Here is a 20,769-nt window from a genome sequence, read left to right on the forward strand (position 1 = left end):
GCGATACAGAAAGCTAATATTCGCGTGCGTTACATTTAGCGCACTCGTTAAACTTCTTTGGTTACCGTGTAGCTACACTTAAGGCACTTGGTTAGACTGGGACACCAGTTAACAGGCAAACCTTAATTTTTTTCCTCATTTGTCCTCCAGAAATACCTATTTCTCTTTAATTACGCTGTCCAGGTGTTCTTTCGTGCAGGAACGCGCGCGCGCACATATCTTCTGAATGACTCAGCCACGAGCTGTATCTCTTCAACGCGTCGCGAACCTGTTAGCGATCATGTGCTTACGCTCCGACGTCATGGAGATTTTAAGGAGTAGAGAGGGTGTCCCTGATGCAGCATAACGTAGATCATGAATTTAAATAAAAACATGTTAATCTTCATATTTTAGAAACTAGCCTACTGCAATAATCAAATGGCACATTTTGAAGAGGATCAGGTTCTATTGGCTCTAAGGTGGATGCTCCTACACCTCAGGGTTTGCTGTCTGTGCTTTCACTAATGCACTAAAAATAACTTTAGACACTAAAAATACCCTTGGGTAAAGAATTAGACCTTTAAGGGGAATTGAAATGTGGTTTGAGTTTCAGTTTTGATAAGTTGTATGTAATTAACATTAAACTTCAGGTGCCATGTTCATTTATTATTTAAATTAGTGAGGGCAAAGGGTGTATAAAAACGGTAGTGAAATGAGATTGATATAAAAACTTAAATCTTGATGTTTATAATAAAAAATCCATGGACATTATGCATTAAACTGTCTAGATTTTTGTGCTTTTATTAGACATGAGTAGTCTACTTATCGTAGGCTATATACGTGACCTCTTGTTCTGAGTGTCTCTTTCTCACTGCTCTGGTGACACTTTCCTGTGATCTAGCTCACATCCAGGATCCAGACAGTGTCTGCTGGGTCTCTTGCGTATCTTAATTGCCATAAAGACCATTTTAGTCACACTTGCCTCAATGTCATTTTAATTTTACAGTCTATATGGGTGCTTCTTACACTTCTGGCCTGTGGAATTTTGGAAAATAATCTCTTGCTAGTTTATTTAATTTGTCTCTCTAACAATAACAATTCTGTCATTTTGTCTTTTTTTCCCCCCTGAAAATTAATTTGAAATATGTTTGGAATAAAATGGTCAACTAATTTGTTAGCTACATTTTATGTATCCTAAATACACACAATTAAATAATATTTTTACACTTTTGGTGTTATTCAACTAAATTATAGAGTGATCGAAAGCTCCATTTATAAAAATATCTTTATATTTACCAGTTTTCTTCACACATCATGTCTCATCAACTTGTAAAAACTTCTTTTTTTTTTTTTTACCAAATATTGGCTGTGGTAGAAATGATGACAAAACTGACTGGACAATTTTAATTTGTGTAAACATATTTTTCACAGAATAAATATTGAAATGGTTTATGATTATTTAATTTCAGAATTAAAAGTCTGGCTTTAGGACAAGGGTAACATAAAATCTATAAATAAAACACAGTAGAAAAGTAAAAAAAAAATGCAACCTTCATATATAAAAGAAAATAAAATCACAAAAACATTAAACATAATATGTAAAATGTCACATTATGTCTTAATCTCTAGACCGCAGTAGCATAAAATAAAATAGCGACAGTGACCTTTTAGCTGAATATTGAATTTCAGAATCTATTTGTAAACTTGATTGTCTTGTTACCGAAACAATAAGTAAAGCCTTTCTTATACAGCGAAATGCAGCCATGCGGGCAAAGGCATTTATAATGCAGAAAGTAGCCTGGGTGTCATGGAGGCAGAGTACATGAGACACCAAATCCAGCATGGTGACCGATAGTCCCTGTTCAGGACACAGGCAGCACTTAGGAGGGCAAGGTGACTCCTGCTATTAGCAGATGCTAACAGCAAACAGTAAAACACACATGTGCGACCATGGCGTTTGATAAATAGTGAGACTTCCCACTGAGTTTATGAAGCATCTGATATATGGCGAGGACAGAAATTCCCTCAAGCGCAATATAGGACTAGAAGGACTGCAAAACCATGTTCATAATCAGTATTTTTGACTTGTTTTCTAGTAAAAATATCAGAACTAACCACTTATTCTCATTAAAGCATGGACTTCTTTGTCAACGATCTTGTCAGACTTTAAAGGTGAACCTGGTCCTTGACTTCCTGACAAGCTCATGCTTCATGTCAGAGAAGCCCTCATAAGTCAGACGTAGACAGTCCTGAGGTGCGTGTGTGTGTGTGTTCATGTCATAAGGCAGATAATGAGAGAGCTGTGCTGGAATGGAGTGCAGTAGTGGTATTGTCTTACTCCTGAGAAGTATTGATTATATATGCGAGCTGCAGAGTCTGGTACGCTGCCAACTACAGAAACAGTACACAGACATGTGCTTGACAAGGAATAGCTTTTATAGGTTTGCTAATATGAACAGATTCATTTTGTATTTTGATACTTTAAGCCACTAAATGTAACATGTATTGAAGCGACAAAGCCAAGAAGGTCCTGATGCAGAGGTTGTGTTATAGTTTCTCTATCATTTCTGTAAATGCTAATAAATGCAGAGATGGAATTATAAGTTTTATAGTATAATTTTTTAAATCTTAGGTTACTTATGCTGGTTTAAAATACAGTATATATATATATATATATATATATATATATATATATATATATATATATATATATATATATATATATATTAAAATATGTATTTTACATATATATTTTATATAAACAAATTATACACACACATATGTATACATACATATGAAATCTGTTTTTGCAAATAAACTCTTTATATGTGTATATATATACACACACACACACACACACACACATATGTATGTGTATATATATATATTTACACGTGTGTGTGTGTGTGTATACATATATATATATATATATATATGTGTGTGTGTGTGTGTGTGTGTGTGTGTGTGTTTTGAACACACACTGTTCAAAACTTTGGGGTCAGTAAGGTTTTGTAAAATAAATAATACTTTTATTCAGCAAAATAAATTGATTAAAGATAACAGTAAAAATAGAATGTTACAAAATTTCTATTTCAAATAAATTTTGTTATTTAGATTTTTTATTCATCTATAAATCCTGGAGAAAAAAACAGCACAAATGTTTTTAACATTGATAATTAATTATTAATTAACAATAATAAATTGAAATTTTAAATATAACAGAAAACATATTTAAAAATTTTAATACTTTTTCACAATATCACAGTTTTGACCATATTTGTATTAAATAAATGCAGCCATTAAAAAAAAAATTCACCGGTAGTGGCATGTTGTGGTTATATTTATGAAATAGTGGGTGAAGAAAAATCTTCCTTTGTGGAGTTTTAGAAACATGATGGTAATATCTATAATGATACAGCAAACATGCTTATTACTTGGTAGATTTTAAATAATTTGTTTTTCTTGTTCTCTTGCAGTAGAGTGATCCTACCAATTTCTGTGGAGGAGGTAAGTGCAAAATGAGTGTGTGTGTGTTCGTGAAAGTGTGATTGTGTACAGCAAGCAGTGAACACTGGTAATGACACTGAGCCCAAACATTGTTTTGGTATGTGTGTGCGGCGTCAATCGCTGATTTGCATGTGTTGAGTTCGGATGACTCAGTCTTAGCTGGTTTTGACAGCAGAGGAGTCACGATGTAGTTTCGTGATGCACTCCATGTGCACTAAGCCACAGATCTGCACACCACTCTGTCATTCAGTCACTTATGACTCAGTTATCTCAGCAAGAGGATGAATTTTTCTCCTCTCATGCTGTTTGATCTCATACAGCCCGTGCAGAAACACTAATGCATCATTTCTCTCAGTATGCGCCAATATTAATAGCTGTGCTTTTGGCCTTGTCAGCAGTTCTCACATCTTTGCTTCCTCTCTGTCTCTGATTCTTTCCTCTGGCCCCATTCAGACTGAGCATTCCCTGTGTCTCCCAATCTCCTCATTTCCCATGATCCTCTAGCGTGTAATTCTATTCAGTGATCTGGTCGTGAATATCTAACGAGTTACCTGATACCTCCTCCTTCTGCTTCTCTTTCTCTTAGCTCTTCTCGTTGTCTATAGGCTCAAGCACTTGTGATCTGTAAAGAAACAGTCGATATGGCTGGTAACTATACTCTCATTCTGGCGTAATAATCAAGGAACTTTGCTGGCGTATCATGGGTGCAGCAGGCGCAATGATATTACGCAGCGCCTGAAAGTAGTCCCCAGCTATATCATAGCTAGTTACCTAGCTGGGGACTACTTTCAGGCGCTGCGTAATATCATTGCGCCTGCTGCAATAGGAAAAAATATCGAAACTCTTTGGTCATTTTTGAGCGTGATGCTAACGGTCTAATCCGATTCAATGATCTATGCTAAGCTAAGTTAAAGTGGTACCGCCAGACCCGGAGATCGGCTGAATGGATTTTAAAACGGTAAAACTCAACTGTTTAACTCAAGGGGGAGTGTTCCTTTAAAGTTAAAATGCCTTGATGGATTTGTTTCTTACAAACATGCAGCTTTTTACTTCACAAGACATTAATGATAGACTGGAGTCATGTGGATTACTTTTGGATTATTGTGATGTTTTCATCAGCTCTGTTGGCACCATCCACTTGTGAGCAAGTGATGGCCTGTGTGGGATCTGCCCTGGGGGACAAACCCTTATCTGGGCCAAATTATGCAAATTAAAGGGCTGCTTCCACCTTGTGAGGCCCCTCTTTTCATCTGCACTCATTTTTACATACCTCAGCATATTCTTCAAAAAAGTACTCTCAGCCAAGATCCATTTGGATAATAGTCTAATCAGTTCTGTCACATAAAATATGTCTAGGACGAGACATTTTAACATAAGCCCTTCCAGTCAGGTCAGAGTTTCCTCCTAGCACCCAGTGGGAATTTAAAAGGTTAGAAAGGAGCTTTTGCATTGCCTTGCATTGTATTGTATTCATTAAGACAGCACAATTAAATGGATGTTGAGCAGATTAGATTTAAATTGAGTTGAATGAACCAAGGGTGGGTGAACATATCTACTTTCATCATCATTATTGATTAGTGTATTTTCAGAGTAATGATCCTTATTGTTGAAACGCTGTCATTAACATAAAGGGATCACAGATAAATTATGATTGGCTGCTTCGGTGCCCATTCCTGGAAAGTAGACATTTAAAGAAAGCCACTTTATTTATAAAGGTTGATCTATAATTCATAGAGGCTTACTTTGTTCTTGCCCAGATGAATATGTAGATCTTGAAAAGTATAGTTTCACTGCAGTATTTGTAAATGTTGTGTAATCTGTGAAATTTTCTTATAAACCTAATGTAACCTAATGTGATTAAGCAATGTCACATGAGCAAGAGTGTTGTTGTTTCAGCAAGACTGTAATTACAGTATTGATTATAATTTCAACAGTTCAATAAAAAAGAAGCTAATATCAACTTTCATTTAATTGTGGAAGTAAGCTATTTCCTGTCAGTGCTTAACATTTAATTCAAGACTTAGCTATTATATGTAAACAATTAGAATAACAGTGCGGTAAACCTTTATGATTATGATAAGAAAATAATATGATAATAAACATTACTTAACTATATTATTGTACACCAAAAATAACTGGAATCCCCCGACACTAGAAGCCTTGCATATTGTAGGTGAAAAGGTCCGCAACTTCTCTCTAAAATAAAGTGGATTGAGTAACTTTTCGACACAATATTGTCAGTTACTTATATACGTCAGTGTAACAGTCCCAAACAAAGTCAAAGCAGAAGCATTGCAAATCCCAGAGTAACATGCATCAGTGTGTTTCGTTCCCGAATGAATTTTAAAATGAGTCGGTTGAGTGAATGATTCAGTGACTCACTCACTTTTTTCATTGCTGAATGAATTAAAGTTTTGAATCAATACTTTGACTGAATGATTCAAACCCACACATAAAGACAGTCATTTATATTGTTGACTATAAGATTGCTTGAGGAGTAAATTAAGTCTTGAATGAAATCTTGAATCCATATTTCAAAAACATGAAATCATGATATGATACATCAGTTCCTCTCATTGCAAAGTTTGGCCCTCTGTGCCTCCCATTTTCACACAACTCCCAGAATCACCACTGGTCATTAGTCTTAATGTTTTCAGATACGAATAAATAATGACAATCGGCTTTCTTTTGAGTGCTGAGAGCAGAGAGCAGCTCTTGTCAGATAAGCTCAGATGAATTAATGCCCTGATCCTTCATCTGCTTTCAGGAGCCTTAAAGACACATTTTATTTGGCGGATGTTGTTTAAAACACGAGGGCAAAATGCTATTCCTGGAGTCATTCATTCAGCAGGGAATGATGGATTAAGAAAGCTTACTTGCTTAAGGGCAGCTGGGCAATTTAGGCCCCCTTATGACACTCCCTTATTTCTACCCTTCTTCCTCTTCTTGTTTATAATCATACACACACAAACACCATAAGTTGTCTGTCATTGTAGACTGGCTCTGCGTATGAGATATCCTTTCTCTCTGTTAGCCTGTCGATTAGTCTGAGCTCACATCTTTTAGTCTGTCCATCCCCATCAGTGACCTATAACCAGGGCTTAACCACACTCTCATATAGCCTACACACATCACATGCTGATCATTCAAAAAGATTACAGTTTTATGCAATGCCACTTTAAAAATATATATATGTCACACTAATACAAACAAATAGCACATCCACTGCAGACGAAATCCTGTCGGATGCTGTGTGTGTGTGGGGTCTGCAGAGAGAGTGGGACGAAAATGTGCGATGTAGGTTGGATTTTCATAGAGTGCTGCAAAATGACGCATTCTGCTACTGGCCTATGATTGGCTGAGAGGACAGAGGAAATCTCTGATTGGCAGAGGAATAATGGCACAGCATGTAGATACAGAACCACACGCATAGTCCCACACACTACACAGGAAGCATGAAATATCTCCATCCATCTATATATCAATGTATTTATATATACAACTATGTATGTATCTGTCTATCTGTGGAGTGTGTCACCTCACTCTCCTCCCTCTCTTTCTTTTTCTCCCCTTTTGTCCTCTATCTGTCATTCTCTGGTGCCAACTGGTATACATAGGCAGTCTGCTTTGTGTCGTCATTCTTCTTTTCTCTCACTCTCACTCTCTCACATACACACACTTATGTGTGATGGATGGTGTGTTTAGGGATGAATGCTCACATTTAAACAGTCGGGCTGTTTCTAGGTAAGATTCTGGAGGTGTTTTAGCTTGAGTCTTTGCTGTTAGCTCAGCTTAGACTATGAGTAGAGGCTGCTGACAGTGAAGGCATGTCAGGAGGACACTAAATCTCTTAGTCTAACACACTCGATCTGCACTCTTACTGGCATTGATGGTTGCATGAAGAACCATGTTCTTTATAGTGGAAAAAGTTATTTTCGTTTTTAAAATGTTTCAGGAAAAAAGGTTTATTTAAGAACTGTTTACTGAATTGTTCTTTGGGAAACATGGTTCTTCCATTGCATCGCTGAGAAAACACAACGTAATACAACTCAACAATATCTGCTGGTTTTCTCTTTTTATATTGTCATGCCCATTCAAACATAGCCGGGGGCATATGCTAAATATATATTGTGGATGTTTTTTTAATTTTTTGTAATTTGTTTATTTTTATTATTGTAGGGTTATATAAAAAAATCTAAATTGCTTTAGCGAGGTCTAAATGTCCATTCAGTTGCATTCTTTGCAGATCATCCTTTTAATATGAAAATTGTCATCATTAGTAGATAATAATCGGAACTTCAACAACACCTTGTAATATGGAAAATCAGTCATTAGGCTAATGATACGATACTAACACAAAACATGTTTCAATTCAATACAGGCATCACTAAAATGATCATTTGTCGTTCAGAAAGTGAGCGAGATGTTGATTCATTACCCACACTTCAGTGTTGGATTTGACAGATTCAAACCGCTAACTGAAATCTTTGAACTATTCATTAAAAAATGTATCAAAGGGCTAATTCATTCGGGACTACACTGTATATGGATTAAATAAAAATAACCAATTCATAAGTGCCATTTGTTCAGGAATCAGACTAAACTGTTCTCATGTTTATTGTTGCATGCAGCACTCTAGGATTGAAAAGAAAGACTTCTCATATTTGAATACAGACATGCTTGTATGATTGTGGAATGTTGTTCTGTGTGTCTCACAGTATCAGGTCGGGCAGCTGTACTCAGTAGCGGAGGCCAGTAAGAACGAGACGGGTGGAGGAGAGGGTGTGGAGGTGTTGAAGAATGAACCCTATGAGAAGGATGGAGAGAAGGGACAGTACACACACAAAATCTATCACCTGCAGAGGTACTCACACTTACACAAACCCACAGACACATGAATGTTTTAATAAAGTGTGCTAGTGCTGAATTAATGTTAAAATTCAAAATAGTGCACTAAAAATAGGTTTGTCATTTACACATCCTCAAGTCATTCTAAACCAGTATGACTTCTGTCTTCCACAAATAAAGAAGTTTAGCAGAATGTCCTGGTTATAATTTTCCATAAAATTAACTGCTGAGCTCAAAAAGCACCATTAAAAATGGTCTATTGCAGGGGTAGTTAACTCCGGTCCTGGAGAGCCGCAACCCTGCAGAGTTCAGCTCCAACCCTAATTAAAAGTCATCTACCTGTAGCTTTCTTATAACTCTTCAGACCTTGATTAGCTTGATCAGGTGTGTTTGATTAGGGTTGAAGCAAAACTCTGCAGGGCTGTGGCTCTCCAGGACTGACGTTCACCCCCTCTGGTCTATTGTGTGTTCCTCACATAAAACTATCAAATGATATGGATATGAGTGATTTGGACAACTTTGATGCACTTTTATGATGCTGTTTTGACATTTTTGTGCTAGACTTTAAGGTGAAAGGGTGCATTTTAAGTCAAAAGAAATGTAAAAATAATGAATGTTTTGAAACAGATTTCCAAAATAACTCTCTTGTCTGTTATTGGTCAGACAAATAGATAACCCCGCCCCAAACTCACACCATTGGTTGAGCCACTGTTGCTATGCTGAACTGGTTAAATTGCTCAAACAAACAGAGTAAAGTTTAGGAGAAAGTATTTAAAAACAACAACAACAAACAAAAACAACAACACATTTCTGTTTATTTTGTCTATAGTTGACTAATCATTCGCATTCTTGCTTTTTCAGTAAAGTCCCGTCTTTTGTACGAATGCTTGCACCAGCATCAGCACTGAACATTCATGAGAAAGCTTGGAATGCCTACCCATACTGCCGCACAGGTAACACACACACACACACACACACACACACACACACACACACACACACACACAAATCAGAAGACACACAAATTTCTTCACATGTTCTTTATGTTCCTCTTGCATTTTTATTATTATGTTCCTGTCTCTTACTCTGTCACTGTGTTTGCGGGCACTGAATAATTCACTGTTTGAGCTGAGCAGGAGTGGAGTTACAGCACAGGAAACTGAGATTATACTGACACATTCCCTTCACATCATTCTCACAGCCGTATAGACGACAGATTTCCCATTCTCTGAAGTCTGTTATCAAGATATATCAAAATCTCACTGCAGTGCTTAAAACAAACTGAAGTCTACAGTTTAGTTTTTGAATAAATGTAAAAAGTTGATATGGCAAGTATTTAGCTGTACTGAATTTAAATTATTTAATAATATAAATATTGAATAACAAAATGATTTGTCTGAGATTATTTGCCTACTGTCAGCAAGCTGCTTGAATAAAAATAAATGTTTTGCACGATTTGTCCAAGTTAAGGTGTCTACAGATACAGTAACATTGTAGTGCTTTACAGGTATTCAATTAAGAGCCAAGAGCTCTTGCTTCTACAGTTCCTTCACAGGAAAAGGTCCAAACATCTGTTTCAAGCGTCAATATGGATTTTTGTATTCATTGCAAATGACAAAATTTGGAAGCCTAATTTTACCTTACCTTGTAAAATGAATAAATAATAGATTTTAACATTGCAATGAAATTATTGTTTTCTTCTGTACTGTGGTGTACATAGGACTGTAACAGATTATTGAAAAATAAAATAATCCATCAATTGCTGATTGGATTTTAGGTTGTGGGAGTTTGTGGGGTTGATTGTGGATGTAATGTGGAGTCATGTGAAAACGGAGTTGAGGATCCAAATGCAGCTTTATTAAGATCTTAGTCAGAGAGGCAGGGTCAAACACCAGCAAAGCAGTAATATCCAAGACAAATCCAAAAGAGTAATCCAATAAACAGGCAATGGTCAGGGCAGGCAGCAAACAAATTATTATTATTTTTTTTCTTGTTGGATGTTGTGTGGCTGTTGCATGTTTACTGATGTTTACTGCTGTCTACATAAAGAATTGCCTTTTTAAGGACAATAAAGTTAACCTACCTAAACAATCAAAAACAAGGAAACAGTCCAAGATCAAAAACACTGAAGGCAAGGAAACTAGGAAAACTCTGAGAACGAGGAAACTTGGAAAACACAAAGAAACTAGTAAACATTACAGGCTATCAATCATCAGCAGTGTAACATTGTGTGTGTGTCATTATAGTGTGTGACTGATGAGGTGATTAGAGACAGATGACTGCAATTGGTGACTGCTGATGTGTCCGGGCAAAGTATTATGGGAAATCGAGTCCTGGGTGAAGTGGCAAGAGTCTGGAATGGAGTTCCCTCTAGCGAAGCTCACGGGCACTCCACATAGAAATGAGGACAGTGGAGGGACAGATTTAATAAACTTCTAAAGATTAAATAATTGAAGTCGAGATTGAGTTATGACATTTTGATCAAAAATTACAATGTCATATTTAAATATTAACAATAATAAAGCATGCATAGATGAATAATTCACAATAAGATAAATAACATGCATTTCAGAAATAGATGGGGTGAATTTACATTTAATTTCATGCTGACTTTAAGTCAGTCTGTTTTCAAATATTGAATAACAAATATAGAATCATTGACATTTTCCTGAAAAACAGCATTCGATTTAAACGACATCTTTAAGCGTTTAATAGAGTTGCATGAAGTGAACAGAATTCATTACTGAGCTGATTTATTGTTTCACACCTTTGCGACTATGAAACCTACAAAGCTTATCGTTGTACTATGAGAATTTATGAGTAATGATTCACGGTCTGAATAAAACTAATGTTGAGTTTGAATATTATAAATATTATTTCAGTATGTTTACGTCCAGACTAATATGGGCTAAAATGACATTTAAATGTAATTAGAAATTGTCTTAAATGAGATGTGATGTATTTTTAAACAAATGATCTAATTCATATTTTATTATCCCTTTTCCCCATGTTGTCTGTCCTGCATCACCCTTCAGTAATTACTGTAAGTATACAATCTTTGCAAGTACAAAAATTTGTCATATGAATGAACAAACATGTTGAACGTGTAGATGTACAACACAAGCACATACAAACACTCACTCTTTAAGTGAAAGAGGAGACAGTAACTTTAGCTGGAGTGAAAGGAGAGAGGACAGATGTCACTGTGAAGTCTGTCCATCAGTTATGGTTTATCAGTTTGTTCATTGATTATCTGTCTTTTTAGAATGAGTATATGAAAGAAAACTTCCTCATCAAAATTGAGACGTGGCACAAACCCGACATGGGACAGCAGGATAATGTGAGTATAGTAGTAGATAATTTGTGTGTGAACTGTGAACTCCACAATTTTGTGTCAAACCTGACAATTATCTTCTCAAGCATGATAGTTTTGTTCTTCTTTACAGGTTCACGGTCTAGACCCAGACACCTGGAAGAAGGTGGAGGTGGTGTACATAGACATTGCAGACCGGAGTCAGGTGGAGCCAAAGGTGAGCTTTACTTGGATAAAATAGCTACCTTTTCCAGTTACTTTCTAATCCGATCAGTACTATCTCTCTGCTGTAGGACTATAAACCAGATGAAGACCCCACTAAGTTTAAGTCTGTAAAGACTGGAAGAGGGCCGCTCGGTCCAGATTGGAAGGTGATACATTTTAAAGCACATCTAATGGCTGTGTGCTTGTATAAAATTTGAGTAAATGTAGTAAGTGCTTGCTTGATGTATGAGTGGGAAGCTTATTAATGGCAATTGATATCCAAATGCTTAATGGATTTTGGGTCTGTGTAGAAAGAGCTACCTAAAAGGACAGACTGCCCACACATGTGTGCCTACAAACTGGTTACTGTCAAGTTCAAGTGGTGGGGCCTGCAAAACAAAGTGGAAAACTTTATTCAAAAGGTCAGTGTGATTGATTAAAGAGTTTATTAAAGTTACCATGAAATAAACATTTTGACCATATTTAGTGCATGTTCTTGGACTGATTGTCTATGATTCATCTGTGCAAGATAAAGGTTTACTGAGAGGACTTTTGGCCTCCTGTCATAAATGCTTTGCTGGGAAAGGCTGCAATTTTTGCTCCGACTCAAATTGATTTAGTTATTTCTTATAGTCAAAAACCAAAACCTGTTATCAAAGAATCCTGAAAAAAATCGTGTCACGGTCTTCGCATAAATTTTAGACGGCACAATTATCCAGTTTATTGAGCACCACATCAAGATAATCTTCCTTCAGATATTCTGAAGGATAATGTGACACTGAAGAATGGATTTTTACTGTATTTTTTACTGAATGAAGAATTTCTACTGTATTTTGATCAAAGAAATGCAGCCTTGTGATGTAAAATCTTATCAACCACAAAGTTTTAAATAGTCTGAAGTCTGACTAAATTCTCTTTTTTTTTCTACACATAGACAAATGCCATCAGAAGGTTACAGTTACCATTAACTGATATAAACTGCATGTCGTCCAATTCCTGATAAATTTAAGTTCCATCCTAATTTTTTATTATGTAAATAAAATCAGTTTAAAATTCACCTTCCAAAATGAATTGTGTACCTCTTTCTCCCTTGAACAGCAAGAGAAGCGCTTGTTCACTAATTTCCACCGGCAGCTGTTCTGTTGGATTGATAAATGGATCGAGCTGAACATGGACGACATCCGCAGAATGGAGGACGAGACCAGGAGGGAACTGGATGAGGTCAGATGAGATGCCCTCCAGCAAATTTACATTTACCCTGGTTTTGTCCACTTTAAATAATTTCTCATCTCTGTTGTTCAGTTTGAACCAGCCTTTATATGATAATGATGATTTTAGCCAGTTCAGCCAAACAAACTAATTGCTCAGAGATATTTCGTTGTAGTAGTATTTACAAACAGCTGAATTCTTTTGTTGCGAGATTGAGATTTTGTTTGTGTTTGTCTGGTGTTTTGAGTGTCGGCTTAGGCCTGCCACAAATTTTCCCAGCACACAAACAATTACAAGTGACAAGGCAAATGAATAATTGAATGTAGCCCATAATGAGGTCCAGTCACTGCGAACAAAAGGGGCAGCAGAGCGGAGCAGGTCACAGTTCAGCGCTCTCAGGTGCCGTTCAGGGAATGAGTGACATCATGTACTGGCGGGATCCCCCGTTTCACATACTTTACAGGACTATCCCAGACTCCCACAAGTGATCTGTAATACCAGAGGATAGGACAAAATCAGGATAAGTCCTTCTTGAATCACATTATGCCTGTTCTTCTTCCACAGGGAGCTATTCACTTTATGTACACATGCATGTTTTTCCCTTGCTGTCTTTCAGATGAGAGTGAAGGATCCAGTGAAAGGCATGGTGGCTCTTGAAGACTGAGGCTGCTCTGTGTTCCTGGATGCTGCTCTTCATGAAGGTAATTCATGAGCTTTAGCACCCCCTAACGTCATTTATCTAAAACAGCAAGTGAGAACTTCAAAAATGATTGAATATTTCCTAGTACTCATGAGTTTCCATGTATTCAATATATGGGTTACTATGTTGGGAGTACAGTATGCATAGAATACTAAACTTGAACTTTCAGTGCCATTGTGATGAATGAAACAGATGTAATTGTAGCCACCATCTTTTTTAACCACAATCTCTATGTTGACTCACTGTTTGAGTAGACTGCCAAAAATGAAAAAAAGTCTCTTGTGCTTACCAAGTTTGCAATACAGTCAAAACAGCAATATGGAATATTATTATCAGTTAACAGTTAATAGTACTGGACATTATTCAATCAGTAGCGTGTTAGTAATCTATTTTGAACATAACTGTGGAGTTTAACCTTTAAAGTAATTGAATATTCTTGTTCTCTCTGTCATGTCATTTCCTGTGAGTATTTCTCAGATCAGACCTGAACTACTGGAGACCAGCAGCATCACTCCCCTCAATCAAATCAAAGCAACATGTCTTTTTAATCGTAATCAAAGTCCTTCATCCAGCCCTTTTGGTGGTTGTTTGTCCTGAGCATCCTTCATATCCTCTCAGTCTGACAGTGGAGCACATTGACTTGTTACATAGACTATTATACCGGTTCTAATGTCATGCCCAGTTTATGAAGTCTACCTACTTAAACAAATACAGGGACGATCAGCAGTTCGTCATTTATGATGTCAGATCATTACCTTAATGAATGGAGCTCGGCAGAATTGTGTTTTAAGATGAGTTTAATGTAAAGCAGATGATATTTGTGTGTATATATATATTCGGAAGATCTATTGGCAGTGGAATTATTGTGACAGATGTATAGACAGGGTTTTTAAGTAATTGTTTTATTTATTTTATTGAATTTTTTTGCAGACCAAGCCGGTTTTCCTTGATTTGATTCAATCTGTAGTGATTTGTTTTTGTTGCTGTATGTTTACATTTCATTTGACCTACTTTTTAACCTATTTACCAGCTGATCCGAGGTGGAAGTTTGTCTCTTTATAGGGTAGTACTGTACAATCACAGTCGTGTCACCTGACCATTCATTTATTTGTAACATGCATTGTGGATTCATTTTGACTGGCAGCTGCATGAAGTACAGTTCATATTTAAATGCAAAACAGAGTTTATTATAATCAGCTGATGGAACAGCATCGCATTCTTGAAATAAGCTGAAGTTAAAAGTATTGTTGTTTGTTAATCAGTCAATATTATTGGTTTCATTGTCATTTCTTCTAGTTTCCTTGTGTGTGCTATTTTAGTCTCGTTATTTTATTTATTTATTTTATAAAAAAGACAGGTGTACAGTGGGTGTAGTGCTCCCTCCCTCAGTTGTTTTTGATTGGTTTACAAGATCAGGCTCCGCCCTTTTCTTTAGTTAGTGTCTGACTGACTGTCTTTAAAAGAACTTGAAGAGGTGACGCTAAACCTTTTAGTCTTGACATCCTCCATAAAAGGTTTATTACTAATATAGAAAAAGTTTCTTTCTGACTATTTTGTCGCTACCAGATGAGGTGCTCAAGGAGGATGTTTTGTGTTATGCGCATATTTTGTAAATGTATTATTCATTTTCATCTCACCTCCTTTCCATTTTATTGAAGGATCGATTATCGCACTTCCCCTTTTATAACATGTCTTGAGGATAAAGACACATTTATCCAGATATTAGCAATAATACCTCCTTTGACAAACCCTTCCAGTCAACATACATGATGTGAGATAGTGACTTTAGATGTGTATAATCCATTCCATCTCAGAATGTTGCGTCATTAGGACTTTAATACAAATGTACTCTCACTTCCAGTCGCTCCTAGTTTTATTGCTATGGAATCGGGTAAGGAAGGTGAAATGGGTTGAGTATGGGTTTTTAAATCGGTCTTTTCTTAGTAACGTGATGTGTGTATGTGCGTTTGAAGTTCTCAGTGTTTCTTGTTTTCGCGTGAGGGACATCCGACATGTAACTAAAATGGAGGTTTACACCCTTGTGTTTCTTTCCGCCAATGCTCAGGACCCATTGATGCACACCTAAATTCACTCTGACAAGAGTTAACTATTCTTGTAGAATTATGTCGAATTTTTTGAAATTCGTAGAAATTCCATTGAATTCTTAAGAGATGAATGCAGGTTTTAAGGTGTAGATTGCGCGTTAAAACATCTTTACCGTCATAATACAACCACCGATACACCAGAACTGTGTTGGTCCTGAGTCTAATCAAAGTGATGTATGTAATGAATTGTATATAGTATATAAATATATGTAGATGAACACATAAATATAAATATATATATAACTATATAAATATAGCTCAGACTATCCTGCCAGCACATACAGCCTTCCATCAAGCCAACCAGAGTAATTATATCAAGTGGTTTAGTAATGGCTGGGTGTTATCTGTGGGTAAATTTACTGGAATGTGGCGATTTATGGTGGTTTAGGAAATTAAAAACTACACTTGAACTAAAGATTTGAACAATCTATAACGGAACCTTCAGATAACTCCGCCCATCACTGGCACTGGCCCCACCCCTCATCCCTGGCCGCGCCTCTTTGGCAGGATGGTGTCTAAATATGTTTTCATTCATCGATTGTTGTTGTATTTTTGCTGTGAGCTGTAGAAATATCTCACTTTTAAAATACCTTTCAAAGCTTACACTGTGAATGAAGCCACGACCTTTGGACTAGGCTGACATTCTCTCAGGAGACGCGATTGAAACTTGTCCAACTGGTGTTTGAATGACAGACAGGTGGCTTATAAAAGGGAACTATTTACATGAACTGATCATCCACAGTTTGTGTTACCATTATGCGAGGCAGATCATGGTAAACAGGACTTTCTCATAGATATGTTGTTGTTAGATTTCACTATTTGTTGTCGAAATTAAAACCCAATGATTCTTGAAATACAAAAAAAATGTTTTATGAATTTGTTTCACCCCGCCCTGTCATGTCATGTTTTTTTTTTATTTCTTTTACTGTGAATTTGTGCCTTTTGTCATCTTATCTTCCAATAAAACTACATTGGAGATGTGAAAAAAATAAAACTTTTAAAAAGTAGTGTTTACATGTCTTTAAGTTCTAAAAATACTTATTCAGTATTGTTTTTTTTCAGTAAATTTGTACTCCATTTTCTTCTCTGATCAAACACACCTTTCAGTTATATGCTTAAAGGGATAGTTCAACCCAAAAAATTGTCATTAATTACTCACACTAATGTCGTTCCAAACCTGTAAAACCTTCATTCATCTTCGGAACACAAATTAAGATATTTTTGGTGAAATCCGAGAGCTTTCTGACCCTGCATAGACAGCAATGCAACTGACACAATCAACGACCAGAAAGGTAGTAAGGACATCATTAAAATAGTCCATGTGACATCAGCTGTTCAACCATAATGTTATGAAGCTACGAGAATACTTTTTGTACACAAAGAAAACGCAAACAAAAAAACTTGCGCTGAAGACTGTTGAATAAAGTCGTTATTTTGGTTTTATTCACGCACAAAGAGTATTCTCATAGCTTCATAAAATGAAGGTTGAACCACTGATATCACATGGATATTTAGTATTTTAACAATGTCCTAACTTCCTTTCTGGGCCTTGTATATGGTAATTGTGTTGCTGTCTATACAGGGTCAAAAAGCTCTCAGATTTCATAAAAAAAAATCTTAATTTGTTTTCCGAAGATAAACGGTTTGGAATGACATGAGGGTGAGTAATTAATGACAGAATCTTCCTTTTTGGGTGAACTTTCCCACTTTCCCTTTAACATCAGAGTTGTTCCCCTAGAGGGCAGCGCATTGACACATTGAGCTATGGTGTTTATGACAGTGACATATGTTTGAGTCTGGCTTGCAACATTATCAAACATCCCCTCTTTTATCTATTTATTTTCTCTTTATTATGCAAATAAAACCCATTTCTTCATCTAATTTCCACAGTAAATATATCTAGATACTTTAATTTAACTCATTCAATGACCATCATTCATTCAAAACCCCACACAGGACAAACACGCATAAATGCACAAATCATCAAGAAAAAGGATCACTGCAAACCCTCCCTTCATTAAATGAAACTTTCAGCCTAATCAGGATTTGAAGAGATGAAGCCAGATTAAACTAACCCCTTCTTATGAGGCCTTCAGAAAGGGGAATGTGTTTGATTCAGACATTTGAATTTCATTTTCACAGTTACACAGTTGTATGTGACATGTTTAATTGTTTATTAAATGTATTTATTAATTAGCAATTAAAAAAAAAAAAACAGTAAGGTAAATCAATTCGTTCAGCTCTGAGATGATTAAAGAAAGCAATGGACCATGGGATTTTTGAGCAGTGAAGTTTACCCTGAATCTCTGGTCATAGAAGTCCTCATTTAGATCAGCTTTGATAGGCTGGCATGTTTATGACACAGAAATGTTTATGGACAAGTTTAGTCTTTACACTGACAAAAAGACCTTATGTGACCCTTACTAAAATCACTGCATCTGCATAAACCACATTATTACCATTATGATATAGGCTAGTGACCAAAGTTCACGGATTTTAAATTAAACTAAAAATAAATTTGTCAATGAACAGAGAACGCTCTGTTTCATGCCCTAATCAAAAGGATTGCGATATATATAACAAGTCATTTAGACACAGTCAAGTCTTTCATAACTTAGCTAAAGCTTTCAGGCGACGATGAAACAATAAAGTAGGCTACTGCGGCTTTAAGAGGTTTCTGTGGATTGGCCGGACAGTGAGGAAGTAAAGGGGTGTAAACACAAACCCCAAACTGTCCTCAGTGTCCTATAGCATCTGTTAAATACGGATTTTCAAGACACCTGCAGAATCTCCACAAGACCGAGGCTGAAAGGTAATTTTTATTTATTTATTTATTTTTTGCTTGAGCATGAATTAGATTATTCTCGTTGTCTTATTCTTACTTAAAGTGAGGACTTTGATTAGAGGAGTATTTAATTATTTGGTGGCATAAACTTTTGCTTCGTTTCGGTACCTTTAGAGGAGATTAGTTTAGTTTTCGTAATATTTTACCCTGAAAATCCCTAAATATTTGAAATATATCCGATGGCTGAATATAGCTCTCTTTTTCATATTTGACCGCTGTATGACAAACAGCACTCGTTACATAAAACAAGGGAGAAATTAGATTAGACTGTTATGATTTTTGGAAAAACGTTTATAAATTTACTGTCTTGAACAAGTCAAACTAAAGTGGCTTATTCTTTTTACTATCAAACATTTCGGTAATCATAAAAGTTATAGCTATAGTCACAGCACATGAATTGCGAAGACAAGTCACAGTTCGCCCGTATCCATAGCAACAGAGCGTTTTACATCACTGATCCATATTGTAATAATCAGTCAACCTCCAGATTTTTTATTTCATCATTTTAAAAAGCTTTTCAGCTCAAATGAGACAGGATTAACTATTTTAGATTAGATTAATGTATGAATTACCATGCATGCTTGTTTACATAATTATTGTGTGAACAGGTGTGAGTATGAGCGCAGAACAAGTTGGATCCAGGAATGGACATCAGGCTTTCAGGTAACATCATCCTTTTTATCAATGAAATGAACCCCTGTTCACTTCAAAATAGTGTGAGGTGAAAGAAATTGGACTGAGAGAACTGAGAAGTGAAAGGAGTTCAATGTATTAAGTTCTCTTTGCATGGAACTAAATTTTGTATGTTGGTGTTTCTCTCAAAAGTTTTACAGTTTGTCACAAGACAAATAGCTTTTTTACCAATGTGCCTGCTCTTTTTCTCTCTTTCTACTGCTGAATGCTTCCTTGCCCCTAAGAATTTATATGAGCAACGGGGCGGAAAGATAGTTAGCCTGCATTTGAGAATTATTGTTATTTTAGTTTAATTAATTATTTGTTTAATTAGTTTTTTTTTCTGGTTTAAAGGGAAAAGTAGCACAAATTGGCAAAACAACAGATTTCTTTGTTTTTATTTAATACAAATATTTATTTTATAATAAAACATTTTATATAAAATTAGTTTTAAAATGACTTTATATTTATGAATATATTTACACATTTTGATATAGTTACAGCTTTCTTTTTTTTTTTTTTTTGGCTGGCATTATGCACATATTAACCCCCCAGATCTTTAGAAAAATTAGTTATCTTGACTGATGGATTGTAGAAATATTCACAGTGTTGAGGCCAATTCTTACATAAAGCAGATTAGCATCTGTTGACATTTACTTGCGTCACTCAAGACCCCCAACAATACATGCAGTGATTTGGAGATCAGGCCTGTTAGTGATTTATGCATTTTGTATTCCTGGCCTCATTCACGTGGCTCTCTACTGCTCCAGATAACACTTCATAATCCCAAACGCTCTCCTTAACGCATGCTTTTACTCACACACATCCATTCAGGCAACAAGATGCAATGAGAACGTACTGTAGATCAACAAAAAAGGTTGTATTCATTGCAATCACAAACTACTTGATTTCTGAAGGCTTCCTGGTGTCAAAGGAGAATGATAAACTTCTGTTTCTGAGAAGATCTGAGAAATATGAGCCTTGGAACTACAGAACGTAGGTGTCACTTGAACAAAACCTGGGATATCTGCATCTGCTGAACCTAAACTGGCTCTTGGACACCTAGACATTTGAACTTTTATTTTGGACATCTGGAGCCAATACAATAGAGAATCAGATAATAAATTTACTCCAGCTGATCTCTTGGTTTGGTTGAATCAGGCTTCAGATTATCAATTGTGTTGGGAGAACAGCAAAAAGATGCTGGACACATTTGATGGCCCACGTCTGCGCTCTGACAGTACATCCACCACAACGTCTACTTCATCGCGGGTGATTCTTTGCCAGAGGCTCACTCAGTTGCTCGTCTGCTTGGAGGATCTCAGTTCAGATGATGAGGCAAATGAGGAAGTATCCTGTACGCTAGACGAAGCCTTTTACCTCTGTG

General features: G+C 36.2%; 2 protein-coding genes across 3 annotated transcripts in view; both read left to right on the forward strand.

Moving 5' to 3' along the window:
* Window positions 1–1,929: 1,929 nt before the first annotated feature.
* LOC306865845 (phosphatidylinositol transfer protein alpha isoform-like) lies at window positions 1,930–13,724 on the forward strand (the record flags this gene model as incomplete). The annotated part of the gene is made up of 11 exons (XM_079410673.1): window positions 1,930–1,946; window positions 3,456–3,486; window positions 8,205–8,350; window positions 9,196–9,287; window positions 11,370–11,377; window positions 11,600–11,674; window positions 11,781–11,864; window positions 11,941–12,018; window positions 12,163–12,273; window positions 12,950–13,072; window positions 13,677–13,724. The coding sequence occupies 11 exons, from the start codon at window positions 1,930–1,932 to the stop codon at window positions 13,722–13,724; spliced, it is 813 nt and encodes a 270-aa protein (XP_079266799.1).
* Window positions 13,725–18,544: 4,820 nt separating this feature from the next.
* LOC306865740 (inositol polyphosphate 5-phosphatase K-like) overlaps window positions 18,545–20,769 on the forward strand; it is a 10,463-nt gene continuing 8,238 nt past the window's right edge. The window contains exons 1-2 of one of the 2 annotated variants that reach the window (XM_079410504.1): window positions 18,545–18,677; window positions 19,319–19,373. In XM_079410504.1, the coding sequence (XP_079266630.1) occupies window positions 19,327–19,373 (47 nt within the window). In that variant the 5' untranslated portion in view covers window positions 18,545–18,677; window positions 19,319–19,326. The remainder of the gene's footprint in view (window positions 18,678–19,318; window positions 19,374–20,769) is intronic. The other variant, XM_079410503.1, reaches the window with a different exon arrangement.

The sequence above is a fragment of the Barbus barbus genome (genome assembly GCF_936440315.1).
Source record: "Barbus barbus genome assembly, chromosome: 47".
Classification (NCBI taxonomy): Eukaryota; Metazoa; Chordata; class Actinopteri; order Cypriniformes; family Cyprinidae; genus Barbus; species Barbus barbus.